Genomic DNA, 15406 nt, shown 5'->3' with positions numbered 1-15406 from the left:
AGCTCAAAAGGAGAAAAATTTAGACAAAATTATTTATCTGTGGCAGAACATTGCTTAAATTTGATGGCTGGGAATAGCTTTGCTTAACATGGCTTAGCTTAACATAGTTTATCATACTATGACCGCTTAGTTTCTAAACTTGTATCCAAGTCTAAAAATTCAGTCAAAATTAAAAGGGTATGTACTGATACCTTGCTAACCTCAAAATATGAATTAAACAGATTGCCTGTCCATGCATTATTTTTGATACATTTACCCTACAGTCTACCACATAGATTACCCATATTCTCTGGGCTAATAACCATACAGATGCCCAACTAAAACCTTAAGTTCTCTGTGTGCCATTGATTATGCATGGAGTATCGAGTTTAAGGTAGGAAGTGCAGTGTGTTTCCCATATTTCATATTCTTTGAAAGTCGCCTGCACACCCACCAGAGGCAACCTCATCTCACGTATCTCCAGCCTGCTTTAGCCTTGTGGGTCGTGTCAAATCTATTATAATCATATTTTGCGCACTCTGAACCACATTTCCATGTACGGGGCCCCTGGAATTAGCCTTCTCTCCTGCTCAAAAGTTTTTGCAAATGCTTTGTGAATCATGAGGCTCTGCAATTGGCTGAGCCAGGAGGGCTTGATCTGAGCCTTGGCCCGATGTGCCACTCTCCCTGCACTGAGCTACGTGAGCTGAGGGGTGAATGCGCCCACTCCAGGTCCACCTGAAGGGATTCTGCAGGCAGATCTCATTTGAAAGATCAGCCTATCAGCGCCAGGTGCACCTCAATGTGTGTCCAGGACTTGCAATTTTCATTTCTGGTCTTGGGTCTCGTATATCTCCCTTCTCTGAACAAATTAGGAGCACGATTCATGCGAAAGGTCAAAATATTTTAGAGTAAGATTAGGAGACACTTTTCCTCATTTTCCTCATTTACAAGCCATCTCTCTCTCTCTCGCTCTCTCTCACTCTCTTTCTTTCTTTCTTTCTCTCGCACTCCTGAGCCTTGTGAGAAATGGAGTCTGGTCCAGGGTGGAATTAGGAATGCCGGTGGGTTTAATGGGGTCGCACACTTGAAATATGGCTCCCATCACAGACAATAAAACAACTCGTGAAAGGAACCTCCATTGCCCTTCAGTTGCAACATTAATAGCTCTGAGCAGAACAACAAAGAAGTTTACAAATGTATATTAAAATTGCGGGACATGCCATAACTGCCTGAGCACTGCTGTTTCAAGGCAGGTACGGACCAAGAGATAATGAGGCTGAAAAGGTATGGAAAGTGTTTGTGATTTTCAATCACCGTTTCTACCTTTTGGATCTGCCATTACATTCGGCCTGTGACATTTAGACTCGAGCAGGGTCTTTTAGTGTAAGGTCAGTTGTGTATTCATACATTCTGTGTGGTAAAGATGCAGAAATTTTTTGGGGCCGATTCGTTCGTTAGTTATTTATAATCCAGTAGCTGCTCATTTTTAAAATGGCTAATATTTCGATATTTTCTTCAGAATTGACGCGCATGCTGTCGGGAGAGTATCTAAAGGCAGTTAGCAAAATTCTCCTAAAAGTGATTTTCCCAGGGATCTTGAGTTTTGGGTGTGTAAATGCAAACCGTTTAAAAGTCCCCCTGCTGCAGTAAATTAAATAACTTTGGCTTCTAACCATGTATATCAGGAGCTTAATTATTTAGAAAGGCTTGCATTTATCTCTGGACAGTTGTTAAGAAGAGATTGAATGTGATTGAGATAATTCTCAGTAGGGTTTTTATTTTGGATAAATATTCCAATGAATGTAGTAAACCACTTTATCCATGCTTTATTTGGAGAACAAATCTGCTAATTAAAACAATTTATGTGAGCAGATGGCTTATTTTATTAAGGCATTGTCAAAATATGTACATCGGCCCTGCTTTGCCATACAAATAACTTTTTTTGTCCCAACTTTCCTACACTGGAACAGTGAAGCAGGAAAGATGGGATCTTGCCAGGACTCTGTCCTCTATCATGTTTGCCCTTCTAAAATACACAACTCCAGTCTGGATGCGCATTTTGTTTTGCGGGGATTGCAGTTCATCTTGAGATGTTCGTACTGTGGACATATTATTAACCGTGAGCTTATCTTTTGAGATTTACTCTTTAAGGTGAAGTGCGTTTGCATATGTAATTAGGGTACTGTTTGATTTAATTGTGAAGATATGTACTTTCAAAAGGTGAATGTGTTCCAGGGCCTCTGAAAATGCCAAGTCCGATTCCGTGTACTCTCACAGATAAAGGTTAAGAGGTCTTTCATTATTATGCATAGGCCTTGGCGACCGTTAATCGGCCCTTCCAGGAGATATTAACTAGTGGCCATTCCTTATAATCCTTAAATGCGCCGGTATTCTTCTTGATTCAGTTGAATTATTCTTAGTGCTTTTATTTGGTCAATGAAGACAAATGATATTCTACCGTCTCTTAATGCAATTTTGCGCATCACACAATGTGAAAAGGCTCTGCCTTTTTCTTCCAAGTGGACTCCCTGACTCTGCAGAATGATAAGGCTTCTATTTCAATCATATTTTAAATAAAGGTCAAAGGAGGCGAATGCAATTTTAGGCTTTGGTGTGGAAATATATTCCATTATGTACGTCAGTGCCAGGAAGATTAAGCCGTACTGAATACAAGATTAGAGACTTGCTTTTAAAAACTCGTTGATATATTTATTTTTGCCATATACTGCTATAGGCTCAACTGGAAAAGCTCCCATCCAGATAATAAAAAGTTGCCATGGCCTCCAAATCGAAGCACATCAGGATGCTCCCCAACTCCTAATACATTTCTTCTTCCGGACACCTAACATCTCATTTCCATTAAATTTCTGAAATTTATTTATTTATTTTTTGATATGTTACTTCTTGAGTGTTTCCAAAAATAATACCTGTGAAATTAAAATGAATGTGATGGCAATGTTCCAGAATTGTAACATTACGATTTTCATTAAACCAGGGGGGGGGGGGCAAAATGGGAATATTTGTGCATTTGTCACTCAGCTGCGGAAAACATGAAATGAGTTCCCCCCGCCCCCCCCATACACCCCCAAACAAGCTGCTAAAGAGGGAAGATAGAGGCGAGTTTCCTTTATCAGCTGCACTCAGGTTTGTGTTGTTGTAAAATGGGAAAAAGCAATTAACCCTGCCCTTTAAAAAAAAACGAATCACCAGCACTTTGTTTGTTTTGCTCTATGCTAGAGAATTGTGTGACAGAAGTATACATAAAAACACCCATGCACCACACAACTTATGAGACTTAGAACTACACTACTATATTCTGTAATTCTGCATCAACAGCCCCCTGTTTGTGTGTGTGTGCATTCTGACCCATGAAATGCATTTCCGTCTATCTCATTTAGGGCCATCCAGCATAGCAAAAACAGCAGGGGTGGCCCTTTCCATTCCACTGTTTACGGGCCTGTCAGATTTCAAATTAGCATTGCACCGGTGCTGCATCTCCTCAACGCGGGGTGATTTAAGTGCACACTGGTAAACATAATTTGCCCAGGTAAAAGGTAATCTGAATGGAAAGAGAGCCACTGAAGTTTGCCTTCTGTGTTCTTCTGATCTAATCATTTTCATTGCTCTTACTTATCGCGCAGTTTCCGTGAGTGACAGTCCAATACACCCAACCCCTGCCTGGAGAAGACAGTCAGCACAAATGCCAGCATTAACTTCTTGGAAAATATGGGAGTAGCGGCCTCGCTTCAGCCAATCTGTAAGACGCCACTAATCCTGGAGGCAGTTATACACTGGAGTGTAAAATTGAAATCCCAACCGCGGAGATACAGAGCGACGCTAACACAGCCTCCGATGGTGTCAGCGTCACTACCGCTGGTGGATCCAGATGCGCGAGATCCAAGCACTTACTCGGTTTTAGGAGGGACATTTGGTTTAAATATTGCATCTTACGGAGAAATAATGCTGTGTTGGCACAAGCTACAGCAAAGCAGAAAAACTGACTGTGTCGCTGAAAAGCCTGTTTTTAATAGCCATGTTTTTAGGATGCCTCTGTAAATATCAGTTCCCGTTCTCAGCCGGTCTGTACTGTGCTCTCAATGTGTTGTGCTGCGCAGAAATAATAACATGGCTTTGGCGAGCAATCAGGGTTTGACAGTGTCAAAATGTATATTGTGAAAAAAAAATATGTATATATATATATATTTTTTTTTTTAAGTTCCTGCCAGTCATTATGCTTCTAATAGTATAGCTTAGAAACTGTAGATAAGAAAGCTTTGGCTTGACTTACAAAAATAAGAAAATGCACACAAAACCTCCACACATTTTTTATACCTTTGTTTGAAAAACAAGGGGAGCTGCATACTGTAGCAGTCGACAGGACACTGGTATAGATTTGCCTTAAGGAAACCCAGCCTTGAAATTACAAGCATATCAGCCGTCCCTCGACATTGACAGAAACCCAGATCAGAATCTTATCTGTTTAGTAGAGGGACATTAACTGAATTAAATGTGCATGCAAAGGGGGCATGGAAAAGGATTTGTGTTGTGAAATTCGCAGCCGTTTGATTCATCAAAACATTGTCAGAATAGCGTGGTCCCAGTTGTCAGTGTCGCACCCCCCCGCCCCAAGCTGTCGGACAGATGGATAAACACCAACGTGTTTTTCCCCCCTCTTCTTCTCCTCCTTCGTTTTCATATCCTCCGTCATTTGAAAGCCATACCTTCCCCAGAGCTGGGCTCGGGGGAAGATTTATGATCACAGCCATTTCATCTGATACTGTTGAGCTGCCGCTTGGTCGTCAGCCAGCGTGTGGCTCATCCACCCCCCGCATGCCCCCCCCACACCCCCCTCCTTATGTGAAACTGTGTGACGTGATGACTGAGGTGGCCACCTTGAACAGGTCAGTCCAGGGGCCCAGTCCAGTGGCAGGTAATGCGCTTTTTACTGTCAATAGAAAACCCTTCTGTAGGCATATACCCAGTGACCAAGGCCAATCCCACTAGCCCACATCACTGTTAATAATATAATGGCTTAGCTTTACATCATTGCATTGCATCAGCCTGCTGACTGGGAATCTCAGAGAGGGTTAGCAAATGCACTTGATTTATGTTCACTAGCCTGCCAAACCACACAGATGTGTAGGCCCCCTACTGTGATTGTATCGATACTCATTTCAACACGCAAATATTTTAAAGGTCATTTCCCAAAAGAACAGCCTAAATGCCCCTTCCTGCTTTTCATCGAGTTTGCTCTTCGGATAGCTCTTCTGTGGTGTTTGGAGCACGTCCTCCTCTAATCCCCATGCATGCAAATGAAGGTCGCTTTGCTTCTTAGCATAAGTAAGACATTCAGACGCATCGGAGTTGAACGGGCCCTTGAAAGGCTTGCTGCAGTATCTCTCCCAGCATGCTGTAGAGATCGAACCGCCTCGGCGGGAAGCTCACCGGCTGCCTCTTCCTCAGAGAGATTGGTCATGGAGGTCTCATTTAAAATGAGTGAGGAGGTGGAAATTCAGCAGCCAACCCCACAGGGCGACCCTCTTGAGACCCTCGAACAGGCCCTGTTCCTCACCTCTACAAATCAATTCATTTTCAATTCCCAGAAAGGTTTTCACAAGAAAATAGTGTGTTGTTGATATAGATATACATGTAGAGTTAAGTACATTAGGATGTATAGATTAAATTACAATTTGCGGAGACCGCACTATGCATGTAAGAACATTCCCAGTACAGAAATCAAAGCAAGGATGATTTTTTTGGTTGAACTTCAACGGATATAATTGTCATAATTTAATTGTGTGGCTGTATGTAAAAAAATGATTCTGTAAGTTGTATCCTTTACAATTGAAGTAAAGTTGAAGGTCCTTGGTTTTTGCCAACAGTATGCGTTTTTCTAAATGGAAATAGAAAACTACTTTTCCAAAAAATAATCTCATGAGGAATACATTTGAGGGACAAATTTAAAGTTGTGTTTTTCCCCATATTGTGTTGGTTAATATTTTTTGGGGTGAGTTGTTAGATTTGGGATGGCAGGCAGCTATGGTGGTTAGTATTATTGTTTTGATGTTGGATTGGGAATGGTTCATGTGATGGTTTGGTTGAATTCATTCTTTGATGTTAGTTGTTAGATTGGGAATGTTGAGCGGCTGTGTCAGTTAATGTGGCTGTGTCGGTTGTTAGATGGGGAATGTTGAGCGGCTGTGTCAGTTAACGGCGTTTTTGGGTGCGAGGTGTTTGATTGGAGGGGGCCTCCCTCCCCATGCCGCCAGGCTGCACAGGAGGCTGGCCTGGATTCTGCTGCTCTCAGAGTCATTACCCTGACAGCATGGGGGAGACTGATGGCTCACACAGACACGGGGTCAAAGGATGTAAGATTCCCCTCTGTGTGTCTTCATTACTGTGCTTCTTGGCACCGGGACCTGAATTAATTACTTTAAGTGTATGGGTGTAGGGTATGGCGTGTGAGCAGCTCTAATGAGGCGGGCGGGGAGGGCGGGGGGTGGGGGTGGGGAGGGGGGGCAGAGCCGAGCGGGCTGGACTGTCATTTTCGTCACACAGCTCAGTTTGAGCTTATTATTTGCAAAAACTCTGAGGAAACAACAGCACGCAATTTCCAGGCGTCTCAACTCGAGCGCTTCGGACCGTTGCCGCTCGGTCTTCAGCCGGATTCCACGGAGGCTGTTTTGACGGGGGAGGCGGGTTCGGCCCGTCCGCCGATACGGGACGGGCCCCCCTCAGGGGCACAGTTCTGAACCCTGACCTTTTCTGGTTCCTGACCCAAATCACGGAGTGATTCCGCACCACTCCATCTGACAGAAGTGAAAACGGCTCAATCTCCCCAGGGCCTGTGTAATCCCCCCCCCCCCCCACCCACACACCCACACACCCACACCCACACCCTCAATCACAGCTGATGGAGCTGGAGGAGTACAAACATGATAGTGTTCCTTAATCTCACACAGGGATCTTGCTGCAAGGAACTGCCTGGTGGGAGAAAATAACTTGTTGAAGATCAGCGATTTCGGGATGTCGAGACAGGAGGATGATGGGATATACTCCTCGTCTGGCTTGAAACAGATTCCCATCAAGTGGACAGCACCGGAGGCTTTGAATTATGGTGATTTCTAAGCCTTAATCTTTCTGTATTTTTAAACAATAGTATTGTTTGTGGTTTATGTTATATTGAATATGAGAGTTATTCTGTAGTTCTATACCTTATTATATACAGCATCCCCCATTAATATATCTTGCTTAAATGATTAATTGGTTATGTTGGACATTTTGTTGCAAACTGGGTTACTGTAACCTGATTCACCATTCTATAAAATTTGCTTCAATATAATGCATAGATGGTGACTGTATATAGTGGATGTATTTATATAATAACAAAATAGCCAACTCCACCAACCAACAACTTCTTTGCTTTCTGAAAGTACTTTAAAATATACAAAATTTAGCTGTTATTTTGTTATCAGAGACGAGAAAGTACATCTGGTAACACTAAAGTATGGTAGTTAAAATAAATAGTTGCACACAGGGGGTAAAGCCCGGAGCTCACGTTTGGATATTTGGATATTTTACCCAAGCAGGAAAGGCACTGACAGAGTTGCCACTGATATTGAGAGAATTCCGTTGTCAGAAACAGCCGCCCTCTTTGGACTAGCCGTGCAGGAGGCACAGCGGGCATGTTGTGGACGAAACAGAAAATGGAGGGAAACCTACACGTGCTCTGCTTTGGCGTTTCCCTGTCTGTCAGAGGGATCGCCTGTCATTTTATTTATTTAATTTTGGTACAACCTCGTCTGAAAAGCGGATTTTCGTTCATTTTGAAACTTGGGGAAACGTTGGCGTCTGTGAACGAGGCCGTTTTTCCCGCCGTTGGCGCCTGAGCGCGCCGGTCGGGCGGGGAGGAGCAGCCCTTCATCCCCCCCCTGCGCTTGTGTCCGCTCACAGGGAGATACAGCTCGGAGAGCGACGTGTGGAGCTACGGAATTCTCCTGTGGGAGACGTTCAGTTTAGGAGTCTGCCCTTACCCGGGGATGACCAACCAGCAGGCACGGGAACAGGTGGAGAAAGGTAAGTGTACTGTGCCCGATATTGACCAATTACCACATTACTGTTATTGAGGAAAATCATTTTTCCCTAGCATCTGCTACATATTTTCAGCAATTGACTTGCTAATAGATTAGGACATCACATTAGGACTTCTTATTGTTTTCTGGCATTTAACTGTAAGTAATCTTCCTTGTAAAGATGAGTAAATAAAGACAGAATTTGAGAGGTAGGTTAGTGCTTGTGCAGCTGGTGCTTCAGATACAATTTCCTTTGATCAATCACAGGTGCTGTGTACATTTCAGTCACAAATCAGTGTTTTGGGCCAGCCGCTCAGAAAACAGCGAAATGTCACTACCATTTGATTATTGTGTGTCTACTGTGTCACCAGAAAAGCATATGTCCCTGCTGATTGTGCCATCCTGTTCCCTTTCCCAGTCTTCCTGGCACAAGTGATGAACAGAAAATGTCTCTCTTGACAGACTTACATCTTTCACCTGTATCATTTGTGTTTGTTCGTATTTATCTGAACATTCACGGGTGAAATGCCAGCATAATTGTATTTCTGTCTCACCTATGCCCTCTCAACCCTCCCCTGAGTCTCTGGGCTATCTTTGTGTACCAGTTGACCATAATTTACTTTTTGTGAACTCTCCAGCTAGGTTTCGTATAACCTATATATTTGCATTTGTGCTCCTTGGCAACGCAGGGTACAGGATGACCTGTCCGCAGAAGTGCCCGGAAGAGGTCTACAAGATCATGCAGCGGTGCTGGGAGTACAAACCGGAGAACCGCCCCAAGTTCGCCGACATACAGAAAGAACTGGCCTCGATTAAGAAGAAATAGCGTCGGTGGGGTGGGGCGGAGAACAGTGCACCGCGTTCAGGTGAACCCCCACACACCCAGAGACGTACCGGCACCAGCACTCGTTGCGGCGCCAACACTTTTTTCTATCGCGATTGTACAGTCCTCTACAGTTTGACACACGTTAACTGCGTTTGATGGTCTATGCAACCGCTGCTTTGAGCCATTGACAAAAAAAAAAAAAAAAAAGGATTCCTGTCTCAGGCAAGGTCAAAAATCCCAGCATTCCTCGGCAGAGCATTACTGTCCAGAACCTAGACATACTTTTACTGAATGATAGTAAACCTTGGAATAAGGCAGAGGCTATGATACGTATGTTTGTTTTTTCTTGTTTTGTTAAGTTATTGTTTATGACACGGGGTGAAATGTTAAAGAAAACCAGCAGCGCCACTCAAGTCAATGCCAGGATTTCAGCTGAAGTGCTGCGGTTAGTCACATTCTCACACTGTGAGCTGCTGTCTCACAGGAGGATACCTTCTTAAGAGATACACCCCCACATACCCCTCTGTGGCACCTATCACTGTTCAGTGAGGAGTAAGCTTGTGTTTTTTCCTGTCCTATGGAGTGCTCAGTGCATGAGTCTGATTTGCTTTGACCAAAGCCCAGATGATAAGAAAAAAGAAAAATGATTGTAAGATCCATTGTGGGTTATTATATTGATATTAGATATGCCATAATTTGATACTGGGCTCTAAGCGAACGGTTTGATTAAAATCTGGACTATTTTATTTCAGACTTACCTCGCACCTCTCTAAGTGCTGAAACAGCTCACAGTGCATTTTGGGTTTTTAGTTTGTTTACTGTTTTTCATCTGCATTCAGTCAAGAATGTAGCCACAGATGAAGCAATTCTTCAGTGATTGTGAGAACTTAATTTGAATGGCATTCGCCCCGGTACTACATGGACACCGGTATACTCTGAAGAATGTATGCTAAACAAGTGCCATAAGTAATTTGTTTTTGTACTGATCCAGGATGAGGCTGTGAAATGGAAGAATGGTTCAGGTGCATCTTTTACAGTAGGGACATCACAGTCGGAGTACTGTGAACAATTAGAAAAAGAAAAAAAAAATGTCTGCTTCTTCAGAAAATAAACATTTTGCATGCATTCTGTTAGAAGATCTCATTGTGCTGCTAATGTTCCTAATGTAATTTTTATGCTCTCAAAAGTGCATTGGAATGTTTAGAATTGATTCCCACGAGTTCAGGTTGACGCTATCCCATTACCAAGTGAGGGGCTCGGCGTGAAATTCACGAGAGTAGCGAAAAAGGCATTTTTGATGTGCAGTTCTCAATTACCGAATACAATGAAATGACCTGGAAGTCAGTTCTATTCCATGTTGAGCCATATTGAGATTGGATGTGGTGAGCATAGCACGTGGGCCAGCTTTGACTGCCTATGTCTCCTGGCTGGTAAATGACTCTTAGTCCTTTCCTCCATTTCCAAATCTTCTAGAATCAGAAGTTGTGAGACCAATTAAATATTAATTTTGTAGTATTTATATTGTATAACCCCCCCGCAAAGGCAGCTTTCTGAAAGATTGTATTGAAAGCTGCAATCATGTTATTCTCTCTCTAGTATATTTTCTTTGTGTTTCACTGCAGAAGAATATTAGAACGTTCGTTTTACCGGGGGCTGTGGATATCTTTAAACACTATGTTAAAAAACAGCCAAGTTGTTTTCAGTGTTTGACGTCACTGTGCCGGAGTATTCTGTTTTAAGGCCATATTATTAATTTAGATTATAAAACCTTAATGTAACAAACTGCACAGCCAAAAAAGGCATAAAATCCATGGCTCTTTATCTGGCTGTTCACCATCTTTAAATCCTACCTTATGACCCAATCAAACAAAAGTTCTTAAAGAGAGAATGGTTAAATATATCAGTGCCTAGTTGTGAAAAATGTTACCTTCAAGCACATTGATTAGTTTCTGCCAAGGCTCCCGAAACACTTCACACAGTGTTTCGTTTATTTACTGGAGATTTGTCTGAGGTGTACTGCATGTATTCACTGTATGTTTTCATTTGACTTTGACGCGGGGTGAATTGGAGAGCTTGTTTTTGGTCTAGAACAGCCCCAGGTTGACAGAGTGACAAATCCACTTTGTCAAAATGTAATATCTGTGGAAGTCCTTCTTGCCTTTTTGCTTGTGACAAAACAAAAAGCCTTTTGTTTATTTTCTTCAGAGTGTGCTCAGCATACAGCAGTTTGCCATTCGATAGAAGCATTGGCCATTTCCTTGACTCCTCTATCGGTCTCATACATTACTGTGCCATTAAGCTATTCCTGAAGAACTGATTCATTACCATTTCAAAGCAAGAAATTAAATTACCAGAGGGTCGTTGAGCCCATTAAACACTAGATTATGGCGGTTATAATTACAATTGTTAAGTCTTGCCTATAGGACATTCTCCCATCAGCATCATAATATCCATCTCAAATGCACCCTGGTACTGCTGTTTCTCTCTTGTAGGGACCCCTTTCTCTCTAAGATTAAAGATTAGGCATCATTGAAATAAGCATCATTGTTCTGTATGGTATTAATGACTTTAACCTTTGTTACAAAAAAATGTGAGTATGTGAAGTTGGCAATTTTGTCTCTTATTTGGCTTTTTTTCCTTGACTGGGCTATGTGGAGATGTGACCATGTTCTAGAGTTGCAGTGGATAACCTATTTTAAGAATGGAGCAGTAGCTAATTGTTCACCATTAATAATAGATGTAGTTTTTTTACACTTCAGTGCAGTTCAAAATGTAGTATTCAGTTTTGGTGGATTAATCATAATGTCATATTGCCTTTTGAAATGCAGATATTCAAAAACTGCATTTCTTTTATGCCTTGAAGTTAACTTGCAAGTGAAAATGACAAGCTAATAACAATCATCAAAATTCCTTTTAGATCATACAGTACTGCTAGTGGTTCATTCATGCTGAACAAGTAACCACCATATCAAAGAACAATTAAATAGAGCCTCCAAGAGTGTTTTTCTTGAGCTGTTTGTAGTCAGTTCCATTGATCTCATGGACATTACTAATCCAGTTTGAAACAAACAACCTATCCTTATTATTTATGGCCTAGATATCTTTTCTGCTAATTTCTGCCTCCAGCTAATTATCATGAACTACAAAGTGCTATGATCATTCAGTTAACTTGTCAAAGCTTTGAAATTTTATTTTAAAAGTATAATTTCCCTTTGCTGATGTAACCTGTGTCTACATTTGCAGTGCCCGGAAGCCTTTAAGAAGTATTATCAAAGGATCATTGGTTCTATTGTTTTGGATTAGCATCCAATGTCTTGATTAAAGGGTTGTTAAGTGCTTGTTTTGGTGGAGTTTTTAGTCTTTCAGGCAGTAGCCCAAGAGAAATATAGCCTACCTGCCTTTATAAAATGCTTAAAATGAAAGAGCTGGAGTGTCTATTTTAAGAGTTCAGCTTAAATTGGAAATTGCTGGAATTCCCATTGCATGGTGTCATTCAGCCAACCAGACTTGAGCACTGAGGGATGTTGCTGCTCTTTGCTGTGCAGTATTGATAGTTGAATGTCTTTCTGATTGAAAGATGGGGTCTAATTGAAAAGCTGAGGCTCCTTGTCAAAGCTGTGGAAGGCAAGCTCCCCGGGGTGTTTATGGTGTGCTGTGGAGGTAATGTTCTGTACTGGAGGAAAGTAGAGCACACACTTTTGGATGAATTATCATAACAAAGAAGGAAATAAAAGGCAGGTATAGAGACACACTGTCAAAGGAGTACATTCTCCCAATACATCTCTTATCAATGCAGAAACCTGCCAGCGCTGACGTTTTAAGACTCATGGGAGAATGCGAGTTGCGGTCAGACCTTGAGATGGTCATTAAAGATATATATATAGCAACACTAGAGTCTATACCTGCAGCATAAAAACATGTCACGAGGAGGAGTTCAGTTTTTGGGAGAAACGTAATGCAGAAAATATCACTTTGATGTTGAATTCACTTTGGAAGTGGTGACTGTGAGGAGATCTCAGTTGCAGGGATTTTGTGTATTCTAGAACAGGGGCTAAAGTCATATTACTGTCTCCCTACATGCCCCCCCTCCCCCACTGTATCTCATTAAGGATTGGAGCTATGCTTCAGAAACAGAGACGCACACGTATGCGCATGTTCACGCACATAAATACGCATACTTTAAAATTGCATGGAACGCGTAAGGAATTCCTTACTTAACATAACTGACAAGATGTTTAGACGAGATGCGCAGCGTGAGTCTGGGAGCTGTGCAGAGAGGGAAGGCACACCGCGCTGCGGGGAAGCGTGTCATGCCGTCGCCCGACGCCAGCTCGCGTCAGCCGGTTCCTTCCTGGCGGCGTTCCAACGCCGTGGTGCTCCCTGGGACTGGGAAGCACCACGGTTACCGTGCGATTCCTGCATTTCTTTCGCAGCCGACGGGCTCGAAGTAGTCTCCTGGGTCAGAGCCTCATAACGGCTGGGATATTTCACCCGTGTTGATATTTGTCTCGTCAGCCCTCATTTTAGTCACTGTGGTACATGGAGGTAAAATCTGCCTTTTGGGACTGAAGTCAGATTCACCCTTGTTGTCTCTGCCTTTTCTCATTTTTTCACATCATTACTGTTCTTATCAGGTTTTGATTCTCTAGCAAGGAAATACAAATTCTTTCGGCTTGGATTGAAACAAAATATTTCAGTTAAGCATACTGTAAAGTGTATGTTTACAAAACTGGTTGCAGTTATTTATGGTTTTTGTAATTGTATACTTTTTATGTCTGTGTTTTTGTTTTGTTTTTGCCTTTTTTTCCCCCCTAAATCCTCCTTGAATATACATTTAAATCTGAAATTACCATGGATAATTGGATTGGCTCTGCCTAATGAATACAGGTGCAGATTCATTTTTTATGACCAAAGCTACTTGCATACATTGTTTTTTATGTTTGTATTTAAGCTCTTTTTCTATTCTGAATGGTTCTTTACCATCTTATTTTTTACAGAACTTTGCTATACTAAAGGCATTGTAATGCCATGATAAACATGCTCATGTTGTGATGCCAATAATTTTGCATATTTATGTTGAAAATGTTTGACATGTTTCATACTAGATATCTGCAGCTAAGTGTTCACAATTTGTGGTTTCTTGCTGTAAGAATGCTGGCATTTGCAGAATGCCAAGCCCCACATTGTCATCTACTATCATCTCTCAGTAAAGTCCTAAGATGCTTTGTATTGTTATGCATGCTTTTTGGACTGTGTTTTGACAAAATATGTTAAAATGGCAGTTTTTCAGAAAAGTTACAATACCTGGTTTTAGAAGTTCTGTAAGAGATGTCTCATATTTGAAACATTAAGGTATATCACAGTGTCATTTCAGTAGTACGTTAATCATGTCCTTACTATTGATTTTGAGACTTACCGTCAAATTTTTTTTCTCATCATTTGTAAATATGTTGTATAAAACTTATATTGTAACAAATTTTCAAATGTCATGTTTCTGAAATACTAATCTGATGAAAAAAGAGCCATAAAATAGGTCCCCTGGTTTGTTCCTGTTCCGTTTATTCACCTTAATCTGAACAATGTAAATTGGATTTGATTCTGCCATATTTAGGGGAAAAGCCCATTCTCCTTGTACTTTAAGTCTCATGACCACATGAGTATTTTATACATTACATTATACATGTACATATTATACATATAAAAACGGTCTTACCGTACACCCCCCCCCCCCCCCCTATTTTTGTTATAGTGGTCACTGTATGTAATATGTAAGAGAGTGAAAGAGCTCTTATATTTTTTTTCCAATTCAGTACAAGGTCTTGCATTAATAACATTTACATTGCCTGCCAAAAAATACAGCCACGGGTATTCAATTCAATGCCTAAATACCTAAACCAATAATAATGATTTTTGATCATTTTGTCAGTGTTGATAGTGGTGCATTGATAGGAAACCTGGCCAAAGTCTGCAATAGAGGCGTTTGTTGTCAGATTGTGTCCAACACAAATGTGTGTCATTAAGGAGAGTGGATCTGAAGTTTTGGGTATGTTCCAGAACTGCATCTCTTTCTGTTGATAACACATCTGGCGTGTCTTCTGGTCATAGCATCTGGAGTTGTCTCACAACAGCACTTCTCTCTGTGGAAATTGTTTCCATCTAGGAGTTGCCTTTCATGTACCAGTTTTGTGCATGTTTTATCAAAGACCTTACACTGAAACTGCATCATTTCCTACCTCTAAATTACTGTAGGGGGAGGAGAACCTGATCTACAGCTTATACTGTGTTTGAGAATGGTTGTCCCAATTGAGCATGTGTGTATTTCGATGTCTCAATATGATGTTCATGTTTAACAAAAAATGGGTGTGTGGATAGGAAAAAAACCTTTCAGTATGGAAATGGAGAATGTCTGATATTAGCTACTGGTTCAGCTACATGGTTAATACCAGATTTTTGTGTGCAAAATGATCACAGACTGGACACATCACATGTCGTTTGTGTGTAATTAGTTCTATTTATTCTAGATTGT

The 15406-nt window shown here is 41.5% G+C and overlaps 1 protein-coding gene across 3 annotated transcripts in view; it reads left to right on the top strand.

Moving 5' to 3' along the window:
- Positions 1-14621, top strand: part of fer (fer (fps/fes related) tyrosine kinase) — a 69427-nt gene extending 54806 nt beyond the window's left edge. For all 3 annotated transcript variants that reach the window (XM_064307807.1, XM_064307809.1, XM_064307808.1), the window contains 3 exons: positions 6945-7099; positions 7936-8058; positions 8744-14621. In XM_064307807.1, the coding sequence (XP_064163877.1) occupies positions 6945-7099; positions 7936-8058; positions 8744-8880 (415 nt within the window). In that variant the 3' untranslated portion in view covers positions 8881-14621. The remainder of the gene's footprint in view (positions 1-6944; positions 7100-7935; positions 8059-8743) is intronic.
- The last annotated feature ends 785 nt before the right edge of the window (positions 14622-15406 follow it).

This window comes from Anguilla rostrata, chromosome 14, assembly GCF_018555375.3.
Source record: "Anguilla rostrata isolate EN2019 chromosome 14, ASM1855537v3, whole genome shotgun sequence".
NCBI classification, from domain to species: Eukaryota; Metazoa; Chordata; class Actinopteri; order Anguilliformes; family Anguillidae; genus Anguilla; species Anguilla rostrata.
Note: the sequence above shows the minus strand (reverse complement) of the source record. Positions and strands in the feature narration are given on the sequence as shown.